Raw genomic sequence first — 27,795 nt, 5'->3', positions numbered from 1 at the left:
CTGTAACCAGCCAAGTCTTTATAAATGATGCTCAGCAGGAAACCTAAAACAGATTTCAGTTGTCGTTGCTCAGTCTGGAGTGATCCTTGGGACAGCAGATGTTAGGAATGAAAGGATATGCTCAAACCAAAATCAACTTCAGAGAAATCTCTATGATAATTTTATCATTTTAGGATCCTATGTTCTTTCATTGCTTTGCTACCAAACACATGAACTGCTTGAGTTTGCTGCTAATGTTGAAGATACTTAGGGACAGAAGTGGCATTTGGATGAGAGATGACTTGTGCAGGCCAAAACTCAGACTAAAGCAAAACAAGTTCTCAGCTTTTCATTTTTTTTTGTTTTTTTTTGTCTTTTCAAGATGGCAGAAGGGTCACTTGTGGGCTTAAATAAACTTCAGCACAAGGAACTCTGTCTGCTGCGTGTGTGTGATGTTGGATAATCCCTGCCCATTCCTGTGAGGCTGTTAGGCTGTTCTAACACATAAATGATGATAAATAGGATGACAAGGATGGTAAATACAGTACGAACTGGAAGGGCTATGGATGTCTGACTGAGGAAGTTAGTACGTTTTTTTGGGAACACTGTTCCCTTTATGGTTTCTGTGTGCATGGTCCAGTGCTGGTTAAGAGATCATCCCCAGTGTGGGGGCTGCCGATGGGGGGAAATTCAGTGATGCAGGTATGAACCACCCCACTTCAGGCGTCTCCTTTCCTTTAGGTCCTGCTGCCGGAGAGGATGGGAGCTGTACTGAACTGCAGGAATGGCTCCTGATCCCGGAGAGGCAGGAGCTGGGGCATCACTGGTCCAGCTCCCAGCGCAGGCAGCTGGGGAGCCAGCGGTGGGGGGCTGGGGGTGGAAATTGCTTAATTCCAAAGTTCGCTGAAAGCAACAAACCCGCTCTTCAGGCTGAACCCTTCCTGTCGCTCAGCCTGCGCCTTTAAGCTCGGCCGGGAGCTCCCGCAGTGCCTCCCACCGCCGGCCCGGGCGGGTGAGCGCCGGGGAAGGCACCTGGCGGCAACGCGAAAAGCAAAGCAGGTGAGTCCCCGCTCCTTCTTAGGAGCCCTTTTTACTTCCTTCGGGGTGCCGGGCTTTCTTGGCTCGGATGGGAAGAGAAAAACCTGCACCTTTCCCGACAGCTGCACCCACCCCTGGACGCTCCTCGCCCCGCGGTCCCAGCGCGATCCCTCCTGCCCGGCAGCCCTCCTCCTCCTCCTCCTGCTCTTTTTTTCACCTCCTCCTCCTTCTTCACCACCTCCTTCTGTTCTTCCTCATTGCTTCTCCAGCAGGGTCAGACAGTTTTGCTGCCTGCACCCGCAGATTTTCAGTCAAGCTGGAGTTTGAAACTGCTTCTCCACGCTGGCTCTTCCCCCATGCTTGGAGAAATCCCTCGTGCTTAGCTGGCTCTGAGGAAACAGCTTATTTCTGAATTTAATGCCTGTGGGGAAAACAGCTCAACTCACCGTTTATTGAAAGTGGGAAAGAAAAAAAGACTTAAAGATAGAAAAAAACTCCTGTGCTTCCTTTTATCACTTATGGCTAAGTAGTTTTCCTTATGTAATGCCGGATTGCTTTTGAGTGCTTTTTGATTCCATGTAATTCTGACATGATTCAGTGACCTCTAGACCCTCTTCTCTGAAAGTACTGGTTAAGAGAAATATCTTAGTTACTTAAACACTTTGGAAACCAAATGCAGAAAATGGTCTATATTATTTGAAAGCTATAACAAATTAGGAAATATTCTAGAAAGAAAACTTAGGGTACTTAATGGAGAACAAAAAGTGCAACTTTGACAGTAATGCAGACCTAAATGCTGAAAAAAGTTAGTATTATCAATGTAGGAAATACGAGAGTGAAACAGCCGTGGCAGCGAGCAGCTTCGACCTAGGCATGGGACAAACTCTTATAAAAACCTCTTATGACTTATAGTAGCACCATCATTTGAGCTCAAATAAATGTTTCTGTAGCTGGATGGTTCTTTGTTCCCATGGTTGAAGGGAAGGGCTTGAGAGTCGCGCTGCTTCACACCCACTTGTCTTCCAGCCCCGAGGCTGCCCTGCAAGGAGCTCGGCGCAGCCCCCGGTGCAGCTGCAGGGCGGTCCCTGCGGCGGGGCCGGCCCCGGCAGCACCGCCCAGCGCGGGCTCCTGCCCCGGGCTGTGCCGTGTCCAGCCCCGGGATGTGCCGTGTCCAGCCCCGGGCTGTGCCGTGTTCTGTTCCCGGGCTGTGCCGTGTTCTGTTCCCGGGCTGTGTCGTGTCCAGCCCCGGGCTGTGCCGTGTCCAGCCCCGGGCTGTGCCGTGTTCTGTTCCCGGGCTGTGCCGTGTTCTGTTCCCGGGCTGTGCCGTGTCCAGCCCCGGGATGTGCCGTGTCCAGCCCCGGGATGTGCCGTGTCCATCGGCCGGGATGTGCCGTGTCCTGCCCCGGGCTGTGCCGTGTCCAGCCCCGGGGTGTGCCGTGTCCAGCCCCGGGATGTGCCGTGTCCAGCCCCGGGCTGTGCCGTGTCCTCTGCCCGGGGCGGCCTCCAGGCCGGGGGTCCGGGCTGGGCAGGGTCCCGCCGCTCCGGCGCTGGAGGTCAGTGTGGGGCTGTGCTCTGTCGGTACACGGGGAGTTTCGCTCTGCGGCTCTCATTGACTCGGGTGCTGGGAATGCGCTGCTTGACTGATATCGTTCATCACCTGCTGGTTTCTCTGTGTGAATTCTTCCTTTGAGGGAGCATGCATTGCAGAGAACTGATTTCAGGGTAGCTTGGGGATTTCATATCTATGAACACTTAATGCCTACCTGACAATCTGTAATAACAGCTGAAGCTAGGTAAAAATGTAATTTACACATTGCTTCTAATGTATGTAACCTGGTAAGAAAGAATAAAATGTGATTATTTGCAAAATGAAGACCTCTACTTTAGCCCCTGTTCCTCCAAGAGCCTCTGGTCCCAGTATGTCCATCAGCTTCACTGGGACCAAGATTTCTCCCACACCCTCTGCACTGGGCCAGGCAGTGTTCAAGGGAGGAGAGTGAATGTCAGTGGAGGAAATGCCATGAGTTAAGCATGTGAGATTTTTTCTTGGCCATTCATGAGCTGAAAAGTATCAAATTATATAGTGCTCCTATTGTGGAAAGTAACAGACAAACATGGACTTCCTGGCTTACTGGATACTCCCCATGTGTATTCAGTATTTACTATCTCTACTGAGTTTTCAAGCCAGCACAGTTGGGGGGGTAAGAGGGGGCAAGGCTGCTTTTATTTTATTGTGTAATCCACAGCTAGAAGTTTAAGAAGTAATTGCAGGTACAAATCTGCCCAGTACTTTGTTACCAGAGAGAGAGCTGAGGGCTGAGTGTCTCCAAGGTGGAAGTGATGTTAGAGCCTTTGTTACCCGTGACAATACCAGCACTGGGGAGCTCAGCTTGTCTGTCATGCCCCAGCTGAGACTGCTGAGCTGGCAGGCAGGGAGAGGATCTTCTTACTTGTAAATTGAGAGACATTTGTAGACCAAGAGGGACAATAAACAAGGCCAGCACAGTGTCATTTGGCTTGCTGGGAGCAGGACTACAGCTGAACCAGATGCATCTCCATGAGTGCTGCAGGTGAGCAGGGACTTGGGATCCTCACTGCTCTGAGTGGCAGGAGCTTTCAGATTTGCTCACTTGCATGATCTGGGAGCTTGCAGTGTCAGGGCTTTTCACTCACCTTAATAATAAAAGGTGTCCTCAGCTCAATCTGCATTCTCTTAAGTGACAGGAGTTTCTTTCTGCTTGAAAGTAGGGTTTAGCCTTTTAAATGCAGCACAACTGCTTCTAAATGTTAACCTGCAGAGAGATGGGAACATGGATATGCTCTATACATCCATTACAGAAAATGGAGATGGGTTAAAGCAAAAGGATCAGAGAAATCAGTGTTGTCTGGTCCAGGGAACCAGTGTCATGGTAGGTGAATCTCATGTCACACAAAACAGAAAACTGTGTAGCCAAGCCTGTGTCTGCTGGTCATGGGAAGGTTTGCTTTTGATGCTTAGAGCTCTAGTCATCATAACCCATCTCTTATCTGTTTGACCAGCTGCTGCTGTCTCTGCATCGGCTTTTTTTTTCATGACATAAGATAATCTCATCAGAAGGTTTAAGGGGAAATAGATGGGCTCACCAGGAAGCAACAATGTTGGGATAAATTCCAGCATTCCCTTCTCTGGAGCCCCACTCAGAGAGAGAGTGAGCTGGCACAGAGTTCTTGGCCTCTTCAGACTGACATGACCTCGCACTGCACCACCACCCACCCAGCAGATAACACTGGTTATAAATCCACTCCCCTACAAAAGTATTCTACCGTTCTCAGTACCTGCTGGCACAAGTTCTGAGCTTCATTTCAATACAACTAAATTCTCAGCTGTAAGGATAAAATCACTAGGTTTGACCCCGTTTTAACAGAGATATTTGAGGTGGGCTGTTCCCACCACCTTGCTCTGCCAACAGATCTGTTTGTACACCCACATCTCTTACCTCCTGTGGTCATGCTTCTCATCTTACTTACAGCAAATTAAGTGTCTTCTCTCCTGCTCAGGCTCATGGTTTGGTGTCATATATGTGACAAAGGTTTATTGTTTTGGCAGCTGTGATTTTGGATTGTGAACCTACCAAGTGAGGCATATTGGAGTCTGCTTTCTGACTTTGGGGTACCTCCTTCTGGAGAGGTGTCCTGCTTCTGCTGTATTCCCCCTCTGAAGTGCCACAAGTCTTATCTTAGTGATAAAATCAATAGTTCTTTATTTGCCTTTGGCCACAGACTCATTATTTGCTGAGGCTGCAGGCAGATCTGCTGCTGAGCTTGTGGTCTGCCTTGAGCAAGTGGCATGTTTTTCATACTTGTGCCATCATTTTGCAAAGTCTCTGGGTGAGGATTTACAGGTCACAATGAGACTATTTTACAACCCCTGTGTCTGAAAGCTCAGTAGACACTGTTCTGCTGTGCTAAGAGCCACACTCCCCCATTATGGGATGAAGCAAATGTTCCATTAACACTTGGTTATTCAAATGGTTGCAGCATATTGACTGCCCTTTATCATCACAGTGTGGGAGAAACCAAGCGTGCTAGAATACAGAAATGCAGCACAAAGACCCCAGAGCAGCCCAGACTCGCCATCAGGGGGGTTGTGTGGGGATGGGGCAGTGGTTTTCTTGCATTGTCCCTTGGGGGACATCAGGGTTTGTAAATGAAGTTGACTTTTGAAAACATGGGTACCACTATTTCTTTTGTGTCATTCTTTCCTCTGGCCAACAGTTCAGAGCAGGGCACCTCAGCTTGTGTCCCTGTGGTCGAGGGCTGCTGGTAAGGGGCTGGCAGACTGGGAATGGGAGAAGCTGGAGAAGAGCAGGAGGAAGCCTGGGGCAGTGCACTGCAAGACAGGAGTGTAAACACTCCTGTTCTGACAGGGGAGAGACTGCAGAAGGCTAGGAAGGCAGAAGAAAAGGCCTCAGGAGGTGAAAACATGAATGCAAAGACACAGTGAGGTGAAGGAAGTAGCAAGCAGTGGAAGAAAGAAGGCCAGGCTATGTGGAGGTGAATGAAGAAAACCAGCCCTTGTGCTGGGCAGCCACCAACACAATACTGGGAGGTCACCACTGTGCTTCAGACTCAGGAGCTGTGGCATTTTGCAAGAAGACAGTTTCTACCTGGAAACAAAAACCAGCACAATTTGTGCTGGAGACTGGACCAGCCCTGCAGGTGTGTGTGGGATCACCTGAGCTGGACAGACACCTGCCCCAGTGAGGCTGGGGCTGTGGCCAGCCCACGGGCAAACAGCCTGGGCGCCTCTCCTGGGCCCTGCCTCGTCCTGCTGCTGCTCCTGCAGGGGATTTTGCCACAACATGCACATGCATGTTCTCACACACTCCTGTGCCTGCACACACACACACGAGATCACACACGCAGACATGTGAGGTCACACACACACAGAGTCACACACAGTCACACACACACACACAGTCACACACACACAGAGTCACACACACACACACTCAGAGTCACACAAAGTCACACACACTCGCACACTCACACACATAGTCACATACACTCACACATAGTCACACACATTCACACACACACGCACTCACATGCTACTTTTCTTCTTTAACAAGAAGAGTGGGTGTTAGTGACTTTTTAGCTAATTGGGTAAAGGAATATTTTTACCACATCACTTTATATTTTACAATTTTCCTACTTGGACCAGCTGAGAAACAAAAGCCATCTCCCAAGGAAATCCTATGGAATGACTCAAGGCTGCCCTAGAGAAAAATTCAGGCTTCTGTGGAAAAAACAAACCCTGGGCTGCCAAGCAGCAGCAGAGCAGGGGTGGTGGCCAACTCCCCGCCCTGTGGCAGATCCTCAGGGACAGCCAGAGATGGTGACAGTCTGCAGGACAGCTCTTGCTGACCCTGTGCTGCACATCAGATGTGCCTTCTCTGCTAAAACGTAACAGTGAAAAGACACCCCACTGCTGTGGGGAGTCTCTTAGGTCAGAGTTCCCCACACCTTTATAACCACTCACAGTTTATAAGCTGACAAAAAAGCCATAAATGTGCTTTTGCTTCTCAGTATTCCTATTGGAAACTCATGACTGTTAATACTCTCCCAATTTCTGCCCCACTAACAAAGTCTGCTTTTCACTCCTCTGATTTTATGTCACAATATTTTTCACTGCGTGTAGCTTCTTGGCACAGATCGCCACTATGCATTTATAGATGATTGTTACCTTTCAGAAAAAAAATTGTAATCTCTATTTTGCTATTGCAAAATGGGCTTTCCATTTACATGTTCTTTTACTTATTTTTTAACTCACACCACTGACACCAAAAGAAAATAAACTTTCCTTATGCTAAAAGGGAGAGCCAAGACAAGTTTTGATTGTTTTGGGAAGTAGAAAGTTTCCTCTGCAATCACAAATACAAACATTTTTCTAGGGTTCTAAGTACCTTTTTTTGTAGTATGACTTTTACATGCAACTAAGATTGTATTGTCAAAAAAAAAAAAAAAAAAAAAAAAAAAGCCAGAACCAGTTTTGTCTGCAATGTCTGCAATCTTTATTTTTGAAATTTTTTTCCTCAGATGCATTTGTCCTAATTTGAGGTCCACTGAAGTCCACTGTTGCACTGGTCAGCACACCTGAACCAGATTTCTGAGTGCCCACATTCAACACACTGCAAGAGGGACAGTGACTCCAAAACCTGCCGAAAGAGGGAAGGAGAGATTCCTCATCTGTATGTATTCAGGCCACAGGGACCACTGGAAAAAAGGTTCCCTACTTGTCTCCCCTTAGCCAGAGCTGAATTGTCAAACAGAGATATTGTTAGCCACAGTGCCCATCTGTGCCAGGCTCAGTTACAGCTGAAAAAGAATATTTGGATGTCTGCTAGAAAAAAAGAGGCATCTTGGACAGACTCTCCCTTCCTCTCCCCTTTCTCTCTGCTGCCTCACAAAGGAGTGACCTTCTAAAATCTCTTATCTAGAAGCTTTTCTTTAAAGAGCTGCTGACGCCTCTTGGAAAACGCTGAAAAGCTCTTCTGAAACAGGGAGCTGCTTCTCCCCGTGTCCCTTTCCTCCCCTCTTCCTTTCATCGCTGGATGCATTTACATGAGAAAAGGCTGTTCCTCTGCAGCTTCTCTGCAGTCACAGTTGATTCAGAGTGCTGGGGAATCGCTGCTGTGGCAGCCCCAGCTCTCCCAGCACGGAGGGTCGGCAGTGACCGCGGGGATGTCCCTCAGCAGGGCAGACTCGGGAACAGAGGAGGGAAGAGCTCTGTGGGTTTTGTACTTCTGATGCTGTCGATATCAAGACAGAGGAAATTTGAGAGGTGGTTGTGCCTTGCCAAGGCTTTTCTGGTGTCTCCTGTAAATCTGAGTTCCCCAACAAAAACTCACTCTGCAGCTGAGGAGCTCTGGACCCTTGGCCAACAGGCGTGGACTTCTGTGGATTTCCACTCTGACCACACAAATTGTCTGAGACAGCTTCAGCCTCCCAGTTTGAACAGCAGCATTGTGTGTCTTCTTCATTCCTATGAGGGAGAAATATTAATACAGTAATTTAATACATTGTAGGACCACAGGAAATCAGTGTCCCTCCTTGTCTCATCAGGCTTGTTGTAGATACTAACCTGTCTGAATGATGTAATAACTATGTATATTACAGGCTGGTTTCATTCCTAGTAACACCCAGCTGTTGATGATGTGCAAATAAAGGCCGAATATAGTCTGGCTTGTACTAGCAAAGCTACAAAGGAAAAAAAAAAAAAAAACAACCCCAAAAAAAAACCAACCAAACAAAAAAAAAAAAAAAAAAACAAAAAAACCCCAAAAAAAACCAAGAAGGAGATTCTTTCTATTTTTGGCATTTTGAATTCGCACTTGGAGCAACTTATCTTCAGTGCATAAAAAACATTGACATACTGAAACCAGTCAAGCAAAGGAAAATGTGGAGGCAGAAAAGGTGACATGAAGGGGTTTTGCTTCTGGTACAGGACCACTTGGGGCAAAATACTGGAAGCACCAGTACTAATGCTGGCCACAGGGAAGGAGAATCTGCTCATCAGGGTAGCAGCAAAGCTGTAAGCAAAGGACATATTAATTGTTCTGGCATTACTAGGCATTGGGAGCTCTCAGCTAAATGCTGTAAAGTGGGGGGAAATAAAATCACTCACTGTGATTTTATAATTCCTCCAGAATTCCTGCAAAAAATGTGGAATAGCATTGGGCTATATGAAACCTCATCCTGCAATCTGCCTCATGAATGACTCCAGGGTGAGGTTTATTACTTAGAGAATTTTAATCCATATAACATGCACCTTGGGGATATAAGCAGCCTAATGCCAAGTCTTTCATAGCCAGGTCGGGATGGTCCAGCAGGAGCAGACAATGATGCTCCTGGGGTAACCACAGCTGGCATGACAGATTTCATCCCAGTCTTGTCATTTTCCTCCTCTTCTTTTTAATCACAGAGCCCATCTGTAGAGCTGCTCAGAAAGCATGGACCAGCTAAAGCCAGGTGCCCAGAGGAGGAGGCTGGGGGCCTGCTGCTGGAAGGTAACCGCTGCTGCTGCCGTGGCTGGCAGCACAACAGCCCTCTGCCTGGGGATCCTGCTGGGTGAGTGTGCAGCCAGGTGCATTCTTTCAGTTTATCAGTTCCAAAAGAGAAGTGCTCTGCACTGCTTATAGCAAAAACTCTCAAAATCCTCCTGCTGAGGACAAAATGCAGACACCTTTCTGCACAATGCACAAAAACTACAAGGGCTGTAGTCAGCTCATGTTCTCAATATGTGACTTTGGAGCACTTTATCTTCAGCATCTCATGATACATATGCTCTATTCCTTTTCTGCTTGACCAATCTGACATCCTTCTATGACAAGATGACCTGCCTAGTGGATGAGGGAAAGGGTCTGAATCTGGTCTACCTCAACTTCAGTAAAACCTTTGACACCATTTTCCATAAACATTTTCTTGGAGGAACTGGCTGCTTATGGCTTGGATGGGTGCGCTCTTTAACGGATAAAAACTAGCAGGATGACCAGGCCCAGAGAGTGGCAGTGAAGGGAGTCACATCCAGCTGGACACTGGTGACCAGTGGTGTTCCTCAGGGCCACTCTGAAGCCAGCCCTGTTAAATATCTTTATTAGTGGGGATTGAGGGCACCCTCAGTCAGTTCTCAGATGACCCAAGCTGGGTGGGATGTTGATCTGCTGAAGGAATAGTGTGGCCATCAGGATCGGGGCAGTGACTGTCACTCTGTGCTGGGCACTGGTGAGGCCCCAAATCCAGGGTTCAGTTTTAGAACATCTCATAACAAGAAAGACATTGAGGGGCTGGAGCGTGTCCAGAGAAGAGAGCAGAGTTGGGGAAGGGGCTGAAGCACCAGGAGCAACTGAGGGAGCTTGGGGGGCTCAGCCAGAAAAGGAGGCTCGGAGGAACCTTCTGGCTCTGCACAGCTCTCTGACAGGAGGGGGCAGCCAGGGGGTGTTTGGGGTCTGCTCCCAGGGAACAAGGACAGGAAAGAGGAAAAGGCCTCAAGGTAGCCCAGGGGAGTTTAAGATTGGATACTGGGAAAATTTGTTCAGTACATAGGTTGTCCAGACCCAGTACAGGTTGCCCAGAGCAACTCTGTCCAGAGTGGTGGAATCCCCATCCCTGCAATTTAAGCAACTTAAGAAACATGTAGATATGGCATTAGGGGACATGAGTTAATGGTGGCCTTGGCAGTGCTGGTGAAATGATTGGACTCAGTGATCTCAGAGGTCCCTTCCAACCTAAACAATTCCATGATTCTATGATTCTGTCCTGTAATCTCTCTCTGCGTCTTTGAAATTTCTTGTCACCGTACCTTGCTGCCTCTGCCATTTCCCATCATGACCACTTGCAGCCACTGAGCACTGCCTGTTTTACTGTCCCACTCCAGAGCATGGCCACCATCTCCCTCCCTCTTCCACATCTCTCCTGTTGCTTCTGCTGCCCCATGGCCACCTCAGGCCAGCACCCCAGTGAGGACCAGCATGACATGACTGACATATGCCACTGTACAGTCACAGTTTCTGAAGTGGCTTCAGTACCCAGCAGAACCTTCCCAAGACTGTTCCTGCAAGGAAAGGGCCAATCTCAGGTTGCCAGACTGTACCCGTCTGTTCATGAGTTTCTGTCTTAGGCTTGACAAAAACCTACTGTTTTCAAGTTCCAACAAGTTCAGTACAAAATGCTATTACTGCACATGTGCAGGGGACCCCAGTCTGATTATGGGGCACCCCAAGGCAGCTGGGATGCTCAGGGACAGTCAAGCTGCTAAAAACAGGGGGTTTGAAGGACTTTATGATATTCATGTTGCAAAGCTGTGAGGAAAGCTGACAGACACCTTCCCTTTCTGGCAGCCTGCCATTCCTCAGGAGAGACCAGCTTTGAGCATACAGTGGAGCTGCAAGGAATCACATTCAACAGCAGCTTACAGACGGAGAACTCGGACTACTACAGGGTGCTGACACCTGCTCTTGAGAGGCTGGTGAGTTGATCTGGGCCTTCTGGAAAAACACTTGTGAAATACTGCACCAGCAGAATCTCCATGCCAAGGAGGAAAACTAGGACTTCTTAAACATTGGCAGGGTGCACTGTGGGGCTGAGCTGCACTTTGAGAGGCCCTGTCAGGGCCCTGAGAGACATTCGTGGAGTGGGAAATGTGTGTTCAGGCCTATTCCTTGCCTAAAAAAAAAAGATGTACTACCTCATGCCCTAAAAGCCAGGGTAGGCAAAAGTTTACATATGAGCTAGACATGGGTGCTTCTGCTTACAGAGACAAAAGACCATGCATCTACAGCTCCACATTCCAGCAAAATCCCAGGCATTGTCTATTCCCACCTCCTTGGGGTCCAGTAAGGGTGTGACCATCACTCTTTGCTTTGCAGTTTCTATCCAGTCTCCAGGACTCCCAGCTGAACTGGAGTTGCACTGGTTGCACCATCCTGGGCTACAGGTAGGTAGGCAGCTATCTCTGCAGATCCTGCAGCTCATGTTTCAGAGAATTCTGACAAGCCTCACCTCAAGAAGGTGAACTCATACCTGTGCTCTTGTTCAAAGCTCGTACAAAGAAAAACTGGTTTTTGGTCAAGGCTGGATTTTCATCTGGGATTGCAACAATGTTCTGGATTTGTTCGTTTCAAAATGCAGTCAGAAAGGCAGAGGAAAACAATTTTTTTCAACCACAGCTTTGGGCCAAAGGGGAAAAAAAAAAATCAAATGACCACTTCAACCCAGAGCACATCTCCAGAGAAACTTTAAATTATTAAGAATCAAAATATTAAGATTTGTTTCCTTTGAGTTCCCTGTAGACAGCTAGCATAGGAACCTGACCCTTGGACTGATCATGAAGCCAAGGTCCCCCTTAATTCTCTGTCTCCCAATAGGAATGGAAACTCCAGTGTGATCGTCCATTTCCGCCTCCTCTTCACCCCCCAGGATTCCCAGCCCCTGAGCTCTACCTTGGAGGAGGAGGCTTTCAGGCATGGGCTGGCAGCTGCCCTGCACAAGCAGGGTTTCTCCCTAGCTGCCTATGGGACCATCTCCTCAGCTTCTCTCACAGGTATGGCCCTCGTGCCACTGCTGGGCCGGCAGAGCAGGGTGCCCTGTGCTGGGGCTGCTGGCACCCAAGGGCACAGAGCCCAGCCACCATTAGTCAGCCAAACTGCTGCAGGGCTTTAGCTCTGCATGTCCAGTCAAGGCTTTGTGCCCAGCAGCAGTGTTAGAAATTGGGGTGCTGGCAAGCACCCAGCAAACCAATAAAATTATCTGCCTGGCTCCCAGCTGCTCCAGCTTCACCAGACAGCAGCAGAAACCAGCCTAGATCTTGTCAGCTTAAGAGACATTTGTGGGTTCCCAGATACCCCTCCAACACTAATGCTGTCCAGCTGCTCTGCACTGCAAGAGCAGGTTGAGAGGCCCACAGCAATGACAGAACCTAAAGCATAAATTGCAACTGCTTTGGCTTTTCTTGCAGCACCTGAAGTCAGTCTGCAGGACAGGGGATTAAGCTCCAGAAGGTTAATGGCTGGGTTGTCTGTACCTACCTGTGCACAGCAGCCCTTAGGCAGACCTCAGAGCTGTAGCAATAACTACAGCTCAGGTTGCTATTTCTCATACTTGAATTACTCTCTGAAACCACCTGCTAAGAAATTCTCCTTTCCTTCTGTGACTGTGCAGCTGCATGTGACCGTAGAACTCCAGGTCCAGCCAATTAAAAATAACCCATGAGCTTGGGAGACATGAAGGTGTGAGCTCCTCTGCAGGTCCCTCTGCACCCTCTGCCAGAACGGGCAGGATCCCTGGATCTTTGGGAACCTTGTGCTGCCCACATGAAGGTGCTGAGAGTCCCCTTGGCTTTAGGCAAACAGCCTTGCATAGCTTCAGCCCCATCTGCTCCTGAGAGGCAGCTTTTGGGAATTTCTCTCTGCACATGGAGTCACCCCAAAGCCTGCAAGGGAGAAGGGGGCTGCACCTCCCCTGCCCCGTGGCAGAGCAGGCGTCCCCAGCAGGGACCTGGGCCCTGCCTCACAGTGGCCACGGGTGGGCAAAGAGATCACCTGGCAGGAAAGGAAGATGCAGCAAAGGCCGTGGCAGCCCCAGCCCAGGAACACATCTCCAGGACCTGAGGTTGGGCTGCCCTGCCCTTGCTGATCCTGATTCCTTTCTCTGTCCCAGGTCCCAACAAGGTTTCTTCCCACAGACCTGGACTGAAATCAGGTAAGAGCCAGGCAGCAGGAAGAATCACCTGCTGTCTGCAGCCTCCTCCTCCTCTTCCTCATCGGCAGCCTGGATACAGACACAGGCTTGGGCCCCGTCTTGTTCACAGCCTGCTGGCCCAGGGGCCTGCAAGCTCAAAAGAAGCTGCAGCTCTGCTCCCAGCACCATCCTGCAGGGACTCTGGGCAGCCAGGGAGCAGAAGGACAAGGATACAGTGGTGGTTGCCCCTGGGCAAGCCAGGGGAGAGTTGCTGTGTGGACTGCAGAAGACATGAGTGACTCAAGCCTTGCTGTCCCCAGGGAGCTGCCCTTGGGACACAGGCAGTCACTTGCTCCAACACCCAGTATGTGAAAAGGAAGCCCTGAATGTGACAGCCAAACAGGCTGTGCTGATGCCTCTGATGGAAGGGGCTGTGCTGAATCTCCCACAGCAGGTCTCCTGGACACAGAGGCCAGCCACAACCTACTGTTGATAGACCTCAACAAGTGGGACACCAGTGGCTCTCAGGCACTGAAGACAGCCAAGGATATGATATGACTTTTCAAGCCAATGGTAAATGGCTGCATCGAGATGAGGGACACTGTGTCCTGGAAACACCTTGGTCCCGTCCACTGTGATGGGTTGTGACAAAGTCCACCTTGCTGGTAGGCTGGCACAATGGACAAGAGCCACATGCCCATGGGCTGCTGGAAGCTTATCACAAGGCAGTAGCTGAGCTCATCAAACTAGTCAGGATGTTGCTCTACTGTTTCTTGCTCCAGAAGAGTTTCAGGGAGGATGCTGTGATGGCCCTGTGCTTTGTGGTGCTCTTCCCAAGCCTGCAGGTTAAAGGCTTTAAAGGCTGCTCTGTGCCATCCCAAGTACCACCCTGCTGCTTGAGCATATGCCAACAGCACACACAAAGCTGAAGCAGCTTTTCTCACTTGCCCCCAAGAGCGTGTTGCTAGGGTGCAGTAGCAGGATCCTGATGCACTGACTTTCTTCTCCCTTTCAGACTGTGGGAGTCGCCCTGCCATGCAGACTGCCAGCAGGATAGTTGGAGGCTCAGAGGCATCCAGAGGGGAGTTCCCATGGCAAGTCAGCCTTCGAGAGAACAATGAGCACTTCTGCGGCGCTGCAATCCTCACAGAGAAGTGGCTGGTGTCTGCTGCTCACTGCTTTACTGAGTAAGTTTCAGTCACGCCACTTTCCACCCTCCATCCCTGTTCCAAAAGCTGCTGTATCTGCTCAAGCTCCCACTGCACCTCTCTGCCCCACCACGGGGAGAATGAGGAGTTTCCATCACTTCTGGACTGGATGGCAGGATGGGCAGCAGGCAGCTTGGGTTTGCAGGACAATGTTGTGGCTGCAGCTTCACATGGCTCCCACTGTCTCTCCTCTAGGTTTCAGGACCCAGCCATGTGGGCAGCTTACATAGGGACCACCTCCCTCAGAAGCTCTGATGGCAGTGCAGTGAAAATGGACATTTCACAGATCATCCCACACCCCTCTTACAACGCTGACACAGCTGACTATGATGTGGCCGTGCTGGAGCTGAAGAGACCTGTGACCTTCACTAAGTACATCCAGCCCGTGTGCCTGCCAGATGCTGGCCATCACTTCCCCACCAGCAAGAAGTGCCTTATTTCTGGCTGGGGCTACCTCAAGGAGGATTTCTGTAAGCAAAGCATGGCAGGCAGCAGAGAAGACATGGTGGGGTGTGAGTGGAGCAGAAGGCAGCAGAGAAGACATGGTGGGGTGTGAGTGGAGCAGAAGGCATTGGGGAAGGGAACTTGGACCTTGCTCTGGCCGGCTGAGGTGGGCTGTACCCTGAGCTGCTGATCCTGTGCAGGGCTTCCTGCACTGAGCTCACAATTGTGTCTTTCTCATTCAGTGGTGAAACCTGAGTTCCTGCAGAAGGCAACAGTGGAGCTCCTAGATCAGAACCTGTGTTCCAGTCTCTACAGCCATGTCCTCACAGACAGGATGATGTGTGCTGGCTACCTGGAGGGGAAGGTTGACTCCTGCCAGGTAAGCTTTGCCCAGAGAAGATGGCACACCTGCCCACATAAGGCTTTTCCCTCCCAGTATGCACCAAGTGACACTTCAAGAAGCAGAACTGACACTATAGTCACTGTTTCCCATTGAGGTTTGAGGCCCTGCCTTGGACCCAAGCACAGATCAGTGACTGCAGAAGACACAAATGAGGATATGTTCTCTGCTGTTTAGAGCGGGGCACTGTTGTTTAGGGGGCTCTTTCAGCTAAGTAACTACTTTTCTCGTCTTCCTGAGCTGTTGTCAGGGCTGGCCCTACCGATATTCCACACAGGTCTTCAGATAAAAATCCAGATGGTCAAAGGGCAGCAGTGGAAATTAAAACATACACAACGGTTTTTGGTGAACAACAGAGTGGTTTTTTAGTTAGCCTTTATTCATCTTGGAACTGCAAGTGGTCATCTGGAGATAGGCCTGCCTTTGATAGTGTGGAGAGAGGAGAACTGTGATGCGGGAGGAGGACTGTGATTTCCAGGTCTGTCTCTGTGGTTTGGCAGGAACATTCAAACCAACAGAAACCAGCTAAACAAATATGCACTTTTTTGGTGGTAGTGCTTCGTATTTCTTCACCAAATACAGCACAAACACCAGAGAAGGGGCCAAGAATTGATGATTCAAGGTTGTGTGATGAACATGACCCATCTGGTTATTAATTACTGATCTAGAGCAATCTCATCCCCAGAAGGCATAACCAGCTTCACAGACACCATATGTACATCAATAATAGTCACAGGGCCCCACAATAACCAAGATATGAACCACTTCTGACATCAAGAAAACCTGATGCAAACATTAATGTGGTCTCCCTGGGTTCTGTATCAGGCAATGAACACCCATCATCTGGTTGTGTATGGGCTGCTAGGATTAACCTTTATGAGGTTTTACAAATTATTAAAGCAGTAGAAATGCTTAATCCTAGATTTTACAGATTGTGTCCTCTGTTCTTCTGGAATATAAAGGGCACAAGGCTTCTGTGTAATAGCAGGACAGCGTGCCCAGAGGAACACCCAAAGGCCAGCACACAGATACTCCACTCATCACTAGGCTGGAGCAAATATGAAGTGAGCTAGGATATATAGGGACAGAGAGACCCCAGCTGGTAGAGGGATGCTGAGGGTGGCCAGGGCAAGCTCAGTGCATCCCCAGGGAGAGCTCACCGTCTGCTTTCTCTTGCAGGGTGATTCTGGTGGGCCTCTGGTTTGCCAAGAACCATCTGGCAGGTTTTTTCTGGCGGGAATTGTGAGTTGGGGTATCGGATGTGCTGAAGCCAGGCGGCCTGGCGTTTACACACGTGTTACCAAACTCAGAGACTGGATCTTGGATGCTATTTCTGCCTTCCCTACCTCCATAGCCCATACCGTTCCTCCAGTGCACTTCAGGACTAACAGTGACATGGTCAGTGCTGAAGAGGTCAACACCACCACCAGAGCAACCTCAACCACCTCACTAGCCCCAGCTGCCAGCAGGCCAGTGACTGCAGCAGGACCACAAGGTATGAGCACCCACAGCAGGCAGACTGGCAGGTACATGTCCAAACATCAGGTTCATTCCTCCGCTAACCTAAGCTGACCTTGTGTAGGGTGAGCCACACAACTTTGCTGAAGTGCTAAGGTACAAATGACACTATATGGCTGCCCTAGCTCAGTCCAGAGCAACCTGGCAAAGTCACTCAGTACCTCTGCAGTTCCTTGCACTCCTTTGCTTTTGTGACTGTGTAATCTTGCTGTGTAACTGGTCTGCTCTGGCAGGCCCAGAACAGGTCACTAAGGCACAGCAGCATCTGACAGTATTTAACCTGTTGATCACTTACTTTTTGCTTGCCACCTAAGGAGCTCCCAGCAGTTCAAAACTGATGGCTGCCCCTTCACAGCAGCAATGCTCCCTGAAGGGAAGGAGGGCAAGTGTCTGCAGGATGACCTGTTCACTCCAAGGAGTGCTCCCAGCAGCTTTGCAAGGAGATGCAAATGAAGGGTATTTTTCTAAATCTAGAATAAACTTTTATCTGGAATGTCAAGGCTTAGAGGCATGGAGCTGCTGATTACTCTGCCTTCAAGAAAGGCCCAGGATTCACGACTTGCTGAGAGCAAGATGCAGAACAGCAGTTTGTGTGAAAGTCCAGCTGTACATGGCCACTGCCACTATCAGCCAGCAGGGCTTGGGCAGATATCTCACGCCTCAGGCCTAACCTGTCCCTGCTAAGGTTAGAAAGAGCAAAGTCTTTCCTTGCTTGTTTTCTGCTAGGAATACTCACAAGTCATGCTTTGATTTTTGTTCAGAGTGTGGAGGGCGACCCGGGTTCTCTAAACCCAGCAAGATTGTGGGAGGAACAGATGCTTCCAGAGGAGAGATCCCTTGGCAAGTCAGCCTGAAGGAAGACTCCAGACATTTCTGTGGAGCCACCATCATTGGGGACCGCTGGCTGCTGTCAGCAGCTCACTGCTTCAATGAGTAAGAGCCCATCCCTGTCCCTGCTCCAGCTCACCTGCCCACCAGTACAGAGCAGCCAAACCCACAGTGTGGCAGTGGAGCCAAGAAATGGAAATCAAGAACACATGTTGAACGTTAATTTTTGCTATAACTAGACATTCATAGCAAAAAGAAATTTGTGGGGAGGTTGGAATGAGGCAGAGGAAGGTTAAAGCAGCCTAATCAGGGAGAAAGGACAACATATCTAAAAGGAGTGGAAGAAAGTGTCACAAGAGAGTTTCTTTAATAAACTTAACCTAAAAAAATTGTCTATAATATGTGAAATAGAGACACATGGTCAGCTGGTAAAGGGAAAATGGTGAGTTCAATCCTGCATAGTTCTGTTAAATTGCAAGAACCCAAGCGCAGGTTTATAAGTAGCCTAAAGACTCACAAGATAATGCTTGTCAAGAATAAATTCCTGGAAGCAGAAAAGGTGGGTTACTAACTCTGAAGGATTTTAAGACAACCTCATGCATTAAACAGCTGAGCAATAAAGGAGCAAATGAACTGCAAGGTAGGCAAGTGTGAAATGAGGTACACAGCAAAACCAGCAGTGCTGTCCATTTGTGAATGAGGATGAGTCTCTATCAGCTGTTGCAGTTCAAAACAAGAAACCAGAAACATGTGGATATTGCCCTGACAGCAGTGATCCTGTGGCAGGGGCAGTTAATGAGCACAGGAATGCAGTAAAAAACAAGGGAGATGAGCGGGATGTTGCTGGTAATGCACAGCACACCAACTGCTCCAGCATCACAGGGAGGGCAAGAGTAACACTGTGTGAATGTGTTCACAAGGCTCAGAGATGAGCAGGGTGTGGAGCAGCATCATAGGAAGCACAACAAAATAGATCAGACTAGACCTGGGGAAAAAACCAACTAATGGGAAGGCAGTGTTTGATGGGACTGTACAATAATGAAGGGTACAAAGTGTTTAGGGAATGCCTTTTGACTGTCTTTTTAAGATACCAATCACCAAGAGCAGGTAGAAAACAATCAAAAGGAAGCAAAAGTTCTTCTAAGAAATGTCATTAAGCTGAATATTAAAAATTCACCTGGGGTTAAAAAAAAAAAGAATAAAACACAACTTTAGAAAAATCCAAATAAAACCAAAAAATCCAGCAAGACCTACTGCATACAGGGGCACCACCTGTGTGCCAGAACACTCCTGAAATCACAAATTTCTGGAGGTGAAGAGAGGATTATTATTACATGTTTATTTGCTCTTCAGATAATATCCAACAGGTACCACTGCTGGAAACAGTTCTTTGGGCCTGACTTAGCAGGGCTGCTCTGCTGCATGCTGATCATGTGAAGCTGTCTGTAATTTTAATGTCAGAATTCATGCCAGGGATAAGTGTGTGAGTATGCACATTTAAGTTTATGTATTTGCAGGACAATGCCAGAAGAGATTGAAGCCCATGTGGGAACAACATCAATAAATGGAACAGATGAGAATGCAGTGAAAGTCAATGTAACAAGAGTGATCCCACATCCCCTCTTCAACCCCATGATTCTGGACTTTGATGTGGCTGTACTTGAACTGGCAAGACCTCTTGTCTTCAACAAATACATACAGCCCGTGTGCCTCCCAGTTGCCATGCAGAAGTTTCCTGTTGGCAAGAAGTGTCTCATTTCTGGATGGGGTGACCTCCAGGAAGGGAATGGTAAGCAGTAATGCAATACCTGCTGTTCTGCCTTGGAGCAGTGATACCCTGAGCAGCAAAGCCCATGCCACTGTGACCCACATTCCTGGGAATGTATAGGACAGGGGTCAGTAACAGGGACAGTCAGGAACGGACAAACACAAGAGTTAGCAAAAATAAAGGCACACGGAGCACTACCTTAAGCCACAGTTACCTAGGAGTCACCAGCAAAGAAGAAAATGGAGAGAGCAGCTTGGTGGGAACCAGGAGAAACCTGCTGGACTGCCCTCAGTAGCTCTACCATGTCAGGCGCTCGCCTCGGAGCCTGCTGCAGCTCTGGCAGGATGGTATGTCAGCCACAGCAGCCACTCTCAGTCACAGAGGTGTTCCAAGCAACACCTTTGCATAAGCAAAGATACAGGGAGAAGGCCTGAGAGTGGCACATGTGCTACCAAAGAAGTCCAGCTGACAAGCCCACAAACTCATGAGCATGGGACAAAAACTGTGCAGAATCCCTAGCACAGACACAAAACTGCACCCTGAGGTGAGCCACAAGCTTCAGGGCTGCAGAGAAAACAGGTTATATAGGTTATATAGGACTCAATTGCCATGTGGGATTGGAACCTATTTTCCCAAAATATGTGTTAAGTCAGTCTAAAAGCCATTAGCTAGCTCCTTCCCTCTGCTGCACTCACCAATTCTGTGGTTTTCATGCAGACACCAAGCCCGAGATCCTGCAGAAAGCATCTGTGGGCATCATAGAACAGAACACCTGCAACTTCCTCTACAACTTCTCCCTCACTGATCGAATGATCTGTGCTGGCTTCATGGAGGGGATGGTAGACTCATGCCAGGTAAAAGTGTGGGATTTCTCTACTCTGTAGGTTGTTCTAGAAAGCTGGGCTAACTTTGCCTTCAGCAGATCCTTGTGAAATATTTACTGAGCTGCTGTAATCCATCTGTGCAATTCACATGCACTTGAGCACAAAAAACCCCAGCCCGCTACTTTGGAAATTCAGAAAAGTAAATAAAGCTCCACCAAGTTGAGAATGACTTAAACCAACATCCCACCACTCTGGCCAGACAAATCTGGATGACACAGGTCTCCTCCTGTGGCAGTGAGTCAGTGGCAGTCGGTGGCAGCTGTGGAAAGGTGCTGACAGGAGCCAGGTTGAGCCACTGACCCTAACTTCAGCTGCTCCATACTCATGCCCTGCATACACACTGCGTGACAGCAGACAGGCCCACAGGGCTGGAGAAAGAAGAGTTGGGGGTAGTTAAGTTCTTCTGGTGTGTCTGAGGGGCAGACCTGATTGGACTGAGCATCTATTGCCTTGCTTCTTCTGCAGGGAGATTCAGGTGGGCCCTTGGCCTGTGAGGTGACCCCAGGAGTGTTTTACCTTGCTGGCATCGTGAGCTGGGGATTTGGTTGTGCCCAGGCTATGAGACCTGGTGTGTACTCCAGAATTACCAAACTCACAGACTGGATCCTGGACACCATCTCCCAGTTGCCCAGTGGTGGCACAAGCATCCCTTCCAGTTTAGCCATCCCTAGAACTTCTACCACAGCCATTTTTATCCAGCCCAGCACAATGGCTGCAGGTCCAGCCAGCAGAACCACCCTGGGGACAAAGAGGAGTACAACCATGAGTGAAACCTCCACAGCTCTGAGAACGACCGAGACTGCCAAGCCTACCCAAACCCCAGGTAAAACTGATAACTGATGGCATTGACATGTTGGCAGGAGGCCTCCAGCATATAGAGTACTGAGCAGGTCATGGGTTATTGCCTTCCAGTGGTGCCTTGTACCAGCCTCACTTTCAAGTGTTCCAGCAAGGTGTGTATTGGAAAAGAAAATCCTGAATGTGATGGTGTTGTGGACTGCAGCAACGGCTTCGACGAGCACAACTGTGGTGAGTTCTCTTCTGTAGCCCGTGGCTGCTGCCAGCTGTGCTGTACATGACCTGGACTCCTCCACAGTGGTACCCACCATATTCACACTGGCTGTCTTGGGTCCATATACTGGGGGCCTAGCCCACTGGGGTCCAGATCGTTCTTGTTCTGCCAGAGCCTAAAACAAGATAAAGCTGGATGAGCTGGGTCCAAATTTACTGCCAGAAAGTGCAGCCTCTTCTACTCTGCTATAGACATTAGAACCCATTTCCCAGCACACAGGCCTTTTGGCCAGTCAGTCTGGTAGCACAAGGTGGCAAGACGGGCCTGCACAACCTGGCAGCCCAGAAAGTGTCTTGGCATCCCTGGGACTGCCCTTCGGGCTGCACATTCCTTGCTGTTTGATAGCTGAACCAGTCCATCCAAATACCTGCTCCTCGCATACCTCATCCATGGAAGGTGTGATCTGTGATAACAAGTCTGCAAAATATACCCTGTCTGTCAAGACTTGCCTCAGCGGGGTGAACTGAATTCATTCACATTCTACTGTCCTGAACGTGCTCCTCCAGCAGGCTGTCCCACAGCACAGGTTATGGAAGGCAGGAAGTCATTCCTTTAATTTATGGTTATTTAAAACCATGGTGCTTCCTCCTGTGTTCCAGACTGTGGCTCAACAACGGCTCTGGCCTTTAGCAAGATCGTGGGTGGCAGCAGTGCAGCTCGAGGAGAATGGCCCTGGCAAGTCAGTCTCTGGCTTCGACGGAAGGAGCACAAGTGTGGGGCTGTCCTTATTGCTGACCGGTGGCTGCTCTCTGCAGCTCACTGCTTTGACATGTAAGTCTGAGATAAGCTAGTTAAGTCAGCTGGCTCTTGCCTCAGTCCCATCAGCCAACCTGCTGTTCCCCTCCCTCGTGGTCCAGCACCTGGCTGGCATGCTGTACCCCACAGGAAGCACACACCCCCTATCAGAGAAATATCCCTAGAGGTGAGTGTGAGAAGGAATGGGTGGAACAAAGCCCAAGTACACCCACTGGTACTGGAGACAGGGGTCCTGACCTCCCAAGGTGTGGCCAGCCCCACAAGTGGAGGGATGGCCCTCCTTGTGAGGCTATACTCCTAACAGCCAGGTTTGCTGTCTTTCTGCAGTTACAGTGACCCCAAAATGTGGGTGGCCTATCTAGGAACACCTTTCCTGAGTGGCATCGATGGCAAAATGGAGAAAATATTTCGTATCTACAAACACCCTTTTTACAACGTCTACAGCCTAGACTATGATGTGGCACTACTGGAACTGAGCACACCTGTCGTGTTCACCAGCACCATCAGACCTATATGCCTCCCAGACAGTTCTCACATCTTCCATGAAGGGGCCAGATGCTTCATCACAGGCTGGGGCTCCACAAAGGAAGGAGGTACTGGCTAAAGACGGCCCCCCCCAACCATGATGGCCAAGTTCAGTGCTTGGCCACCTACACTGCAACACTGCAAGCCCAAACATCTAAGTTCCCACACCACTACCCCAAGCACTCCCATCCTAGGCCATATGCTGCAGAGGATACCAAGCTGGGCAAGGCCTGGTGCCACCACCATCTCCTCCCAGCTGCCATGCACACTGCTCCTCCCTTTTATCACACCTCTTCCCTCTTGAAGCTTTCCCAAGCTTTCCACATGCCAGCCACTGTGCTCTCCACCTCCACAGCAGCTGCTCCAGCTGTGCTCCTGCTGTACAAGGACCACCCCAATACCATTTGTGTCTGGTCAGCCAAGCTGCCTGACAAACGATACACCCAAGGGACCTTCTGCAGTTTGCTCTGCTGAACCAGGTGACTCACTTTCCCAGAGCAGGTCTCTCCCTCTGGCAAACAAGTGAGGCTGCAGAGACCCCATTTCACATACTGCTGTTTCTCATGTGCTCTTCACCCAGCTAACAGCAATACTTGTCTCTCCTCAGGCCTCATGTCAAAGCATCTGCAAAAAGCAGCAGTGAACATGATCGGAGACCAGGCCTGCAAAAAGTTCTACCCTGTCCAGATCAGCAGCAGGATGCTGTGTGCTGGTTTCCCACAGGGCACCGTCGACAGCTGCTCAGTGAGTGCAAGAGCAGCAAATGCTGTGACTGGGACAGAGCAAACTTATGCCAAGTCCCTAGACTGTATTCTCTCAGGAGGGCCCTGCCCTGCCTCCCCTAGCTCAGATGTCTGTCCATCCATCAACTGGCTGCTGCTTTTATCCATGTCCATCCTGCATACACCTCATGCTGCTTGCCCCACCAACCTGTGACAGGTCAGGGAAATACACAGAGAGGTAATGCTAAGCAAAAGACCACATGAAGCTTGTTCCATGACCCTACTGTACCCCTAAACACACTCTTCTATGTTCCAGAACCCCAGCTTCAGATCGTTCATGCAGGTACATCATTGAGCAGTCCTCCAGCTTGGAATGGGGCTCCTGGGGAAGTGGGGAACAGGACAGCAAATGCTCATGCCCCAGAGAGAAAGAACATTTCATGGCTGGGGGAACTGCACTGCTCGTGGCTTGATACTGGATCTTTTTCCTCTCTCTGCAGGGTGATGCAGGTGGGCCCCTGGCATGTAGAGAACCTTCAGGGAAGTGGTTTCTAGCAGGAATCACAAGCTGGGGCTATGGCTGTGCCAGGCCATACTTCCCTGGTGTCTACACCAAAGTCACAGCTGTCCAAGGCTGGATTGTGCAGAACCTCAAGCTCTGAAACTGCATTTCACCACTCAGGGAAGGCAATGAATGAGAGGAATAACTGCCAGAGGATGCACTAACCTCTCAGCTACTGTACATTTTTCTGATGCTGCAAAGCGGTGAAGACAGCCTTGCAGGTATTGAGCAAATGCGTGTTGTGTGACCTGCTGGTTGTTATCAAGGCATTTGATAACTGCTTTGCATAGAAAGGTACAAATTCTAAACCTTTTCTACAAATAAATGAAGCCTGTCCCATCTTAAGACCTGGCCAAATATACTGCACATTAAGACATGACCTTCCTAGTTGGATGGGTTCCGGAAACATCTGCCAAAGATTCATGGAGTTTGGCTGAGCCCTGCCTATGAGCTGTCATCCCATGGCCAAGCCAACAGACTCGTGACCTTTGCCCTGGCCCAAAGTTATGCCTTGTAAAAGTTTCAGACCTCACTGACTTGATGGAGCCACTGTGCTGTGCAGTGGCTTTTAGGAAGGGTGTGATGCTGTTTCCAATTAGTGTGTGGCACTAGAGAGCTCAGGGATGACCTCCTGGCCCACCAATTGATCCTAAGAGAACGCAGGACTAGAACACCGGGGAGTTCAGACTGCACAGGCCCAGACCTGTAGCAGAGTGTAAGGAGGGGCTTTTCACACATCCCCCCGCACCTCCTTTAGCATTAGGTAACTGGTGATTCCACCGGGAAAGATTAAGGCATGGCCACACAGACCACTGTCTGGCTAAGCTAGGTGGGAAAAATTTTAAGTGCTGAGATAGTCCTACCAGCCGGGATAAGACACATAGACAACTTTGTTCACAAGCAAAGAACTGCAGCAGAGCTCACGTACTGAGTCCTGGGCAGAGCAAACTTACGCATGACCCCATCGATTCAGCTACCAAAACTGAACAGCTGCTTGTACCCCAAACCCCCTCCTCATTTTTGGTGCTTTAAGTTCTGCATCTGGGCATAACAAGAGGTTTCCTCCATCCCAACCCAGCTGGCAGCAAGATCTACAACTTTCTGAGACAGAGCACCATCTATGTGGGAGACCTGGATCCCAGGCATGGCTCAGCTCCAGATGGGTTCAGATTCATGACTAAAACACCTGTGGGACACTCCCATGAATGAAATGGGACTGCCGACAGCCAGCACCACAGAATTCATACAACCATAAAGAAAAGTAAAAAGCCCCCTAAGCAAACATGTCTGAAAGCACTTTATTTTCAAGTAGTCATTCTTACAGTCTAGAAAGGAATCTCCAGTTTCAGTAAGTCCAAATTCCCAAATATCTCCTCATAGTTTACCTGGTGTGAGAACACTTTAGGTTCCACCACATCCCAGTGAATGTCCTAGGAGGTGCGGAGATGTCATTCTTCCAGTCTGTCTCTGTGTCTACCAAACCATACAATCTTTCATAAAATACAGAAGTGCTTCAAAAGAAAGGATTAAAAAAAACCAACATGGGCACTGCTGATCTCCAACACTCTCCTTTTGCAGCTGCTGTATCCACTGCTGACCACGCAGCACGAACCCACCTTTTTAGGAGCAGTGTGGAAGCACAAAAATAGAGTTGTGCCCCAAAGCAGACCAACATTCCCTGTTGCAGACATGCTCCTCCCTCAAAAAAATTATTTTTAGGATATAGGCTCCAAGATGGAATATCTGTGCCAGAGCCAAACCAGAAACTACAGAATATTACAGCCACACAACACACTTTATTCTACAAAGAAAAGAACTTAAGTACTTCCCAACCCTGCTTCCCTAGCTGGGCTCATACAACTATTTGGGAGGCTGTCCTGCTCCCCAACACTGTGCTTGAGCTGAGTCAAAGCCTAGGAGCCCAAAGACAGCCCCACAAAGCACTATACAGATATAAGACACAAAACAGCCAAAGTGGCATGTGGACAACCTTCTGGCAGTTTCTCCACTAATGAAAAGGGACTGAGTAAGGACCTTATGGATGGGTCCATGCTAGAATCCCAAGGAAGGATACTGTGTTGCTGGCTCGGCTTGGCCCCTGTTTTCCACAGAAGGCTCCTTGCCTATCACAGCCCTTTCAGCAGGGATTTAGAAATTGATATAATGCCTTGGGCCAATCTGTACACTTGGGAAGGACAAGAAGTAAAGCAAGCAGCTCATGGGAAAAAAAAAAAATCACTCTCTCCTGGTGCTGGTGCTAATAAAAGCCAACGGATGCAAAAGGTTCAGCGAGGTTTTATTGCTCTGCCATGGCAGGGGCTGGGAAGGCAGCAGGATTCACCCCTAACCACCTGGACTGGCCGCTGTCCTTTCCCCACATGGTCCCTCTCGGCCCGGAGGCCGGCAGGCGTCACATGTTGGCTCTCTCCCGCTGCAGCCGAGAATTGTAGGCTCGCGAAACTGTGTTCCAGGAGTCCATGTACCGGTCCATGCACATGGCGATGCACTTCTGCGGGACACAGAGCCTCAGCGGCAGCCCCGAGCTAAGGGGCCGCGGGTGCCCAGCTCTCCCGCCCGTCCTCACCTGCTCGGAGTTGTCCAGGGCGCCGCCGGGCTTCCCAATGCACTTCCGAAAGCACTTGTCCGTCATCCGCTGCGGAGAGAGCCCGTGAGCGGCAGCGCGGTCCGGGGGCTCCGGCTGCAGCCGCCGCCCCTGCCGCGAGGGGAGCGGAGCGGCCTGGCCGTCTCCCGCGACCCACGCCGGGACCGAGCAAGCCCCCGCCCGGCCCCGCCGCCCCTCCTGACCTGCAAGAGCTCCTGTGCGTTGGCCACGGCGATCTGCACCTTCACCTGCTCCATGATGAGCCCCGGGTCCAGCTTCCCCCCGCCGCCTCCTCCGGAGCCGAAGTCGGAGCCGAAGCCGCTCTCCATGCCCAGAGTCACCGCGGCCGAGGCCCCTGCGCTGCCGGAGGGAGAAATGGCGGCGCCCGGACTGCGGTTCCCGACGGGCCCCGCGCCTCCTCCGCCTCCGCGCCGGGCGGGACTGCGCGCTCGGCCCGCCTCAGCGGAGCCGCTCCGCTCCGCGCCGTCTCCGGCCCGTCCCGCCGCCACTCGCGGCCCCTGTCCCCGAGCGCTGGTGTCACCGTCGGCCGCTGAGGAGGCGGCCCCGAGCGAGCTAAGGGGACTCCCCGGGGCCGAGCCGGGCCCGAGTCAGACAGCAGGGCTCGAGTACAAGGGTTCAGCGCAGCCCACGAACTGAGGGCAACGGGAAGGGGCTTTAAACCGGCATCACCAGACACAAACGCCGCCCAGCTGCACCCCGCGGTGAAACACCAGCTCTGCTGAGATCCCCGCAGAGAGAAACTCCCCTTTGGGTTCTCTCTGGAATTCATCCTTCTGTTCTTCGAGGCTTTCCTCTGCCTTACGTGACTCGGGTGAGAGGCCCATGCCCTTAAAGTAAGCTTCATTACACTTCCCTCCGTTAAGTAAGAATGCTGTGGGACGAAGTAGAAGCAAATGGGAGAGGACCGCGCTACGGAACTCTTTTTTCATGGGTGAGATGTGATGGCAGGTAGGAGATGGCATGAGAGGGCATTGAGTACCACAGCAGAGCTGAAGCCAAAACTGTGCTCATCTTCACTAGCCCCAGCCCACACTGAGAGTACTGCAAACCATACCATCCTCTCTTTGGATCTGCCCACTTCAAACAGAAGGCATTCCTAGCACCCTGCAAGAAACAATCAGCTAGTGCTAACGATGGGGCAGACACCTAAGGTACAAGTTTTAAATGAATTTAAAATGCAATTTTTAAATGCATTTACCAGCCTGGCTCAGCTTCCAGCCCACTTTCGAGTCTGTACTCAAAAGTGGGCTGG

At 50.0% G+C, this 27,795-nt stretch overlaps 2 protein-coding genes across 3 annotated transcripts; one reads left to right on the top strand and one right to left on the bottom strand.

Moving 5' to 3' along the window:
• Nucleotides 1-946: 946 nt before the first annotated feature.
• On the top strand, nt 947-24,976 carry TMPRSS9 (transmembrane serine protease 9). Of its 2 annotated transcripts, XM_041469419.1 has the most exons (20): nt 952-1,038; nt 7,096-7,247; nt 8,981-9,126; nt 10,896-11,023; nt 11,424-11,491; nt 11,922-12,097; nt 13,213-13,254; nt 14,249-14,420; nt 14,637-14,911; nt 15,128-15,264; nt 16,465-16,780; nt 17,565-17,736; nt 19,149-19,420; nt 20,117-20,253; nt 20,749-21,106; nt 21,196-21,312; nt 21,955-22,126; nt 22,439-22,704; nt 23,244-23,380; nt 23,859-24,976. In XM_041469419.1, the coding sequence occupies exons 3-20, from the start codon at nt 9,009-9,011 to the stop codon at nt 24,018-24,020; spliced, it is 3,225 nt and encodes a 1,074-aa protein (XP_041325353.1). In that variant the 5' UTR covers nt 952-1,038; nt 7,096-7,247; nt 8,981-9,008; the 3' UTR covers nt 24,021-24,976. The 2 variants fall into 2 exon arrangements, with proteins under 2 accessions (XP_041325354.1, XP_041325353.1); XM_041469420.1 differs by lacking the exon at nt 7,096-7,247 and having other exon boundaries at nt 947-1,038.
• Nucleotides 24,977-26,199: 1,223 nt separating this feature from the next.
• On the bottom strand, nt 26,200-26,935 carry TIMM13 (translocase of inner mitochondrial membrane 13). Its single transcript, XM_041469417.1, has 3 exons — nt 26,726-26,935; nt 26,505-26,573; nt 26,200-26,429 (listed from the first exon to the last, which is right to left on the bottom strand). Exons 1-3 carry the CDS (start codon nt 26,849-26,851, stop codon nt 26,331-26,333), a joined length of 294 nt encoding a protein of 97 aa, XP_041325351.1. The 5' UTR covers nt 26,852-26,935; the 3' UTR covers nt 26,200-26,330.
• Nucleotides 26,936-27,795: the final 860 nt, after the last annotated feature.

The sequence above is a fragment of the Pyrgilauda ruficollis genome, unplaced genomic scaffold (genome assembly GCF_017590135.1).
Source record: "Pyrgilauda ruficollis isolate IOZ18807 unplaced genomic scaffold, ASM1759013v1 scaffold232, whole genome shotgun sequence".
Taxonomy (NCBI): domain Eukaryota; kingdom Metazoa; phylum Chordata; class Aves; order Passeriformes; family Passeridae; genus Pyrgilauda; species Pyrgilauda ruficollis.
The sequence above is the reverse complement of the archived record's forward strand: the minus strand, read 5'-3'. Positions and strand labels throughout refer to the sequence as shown.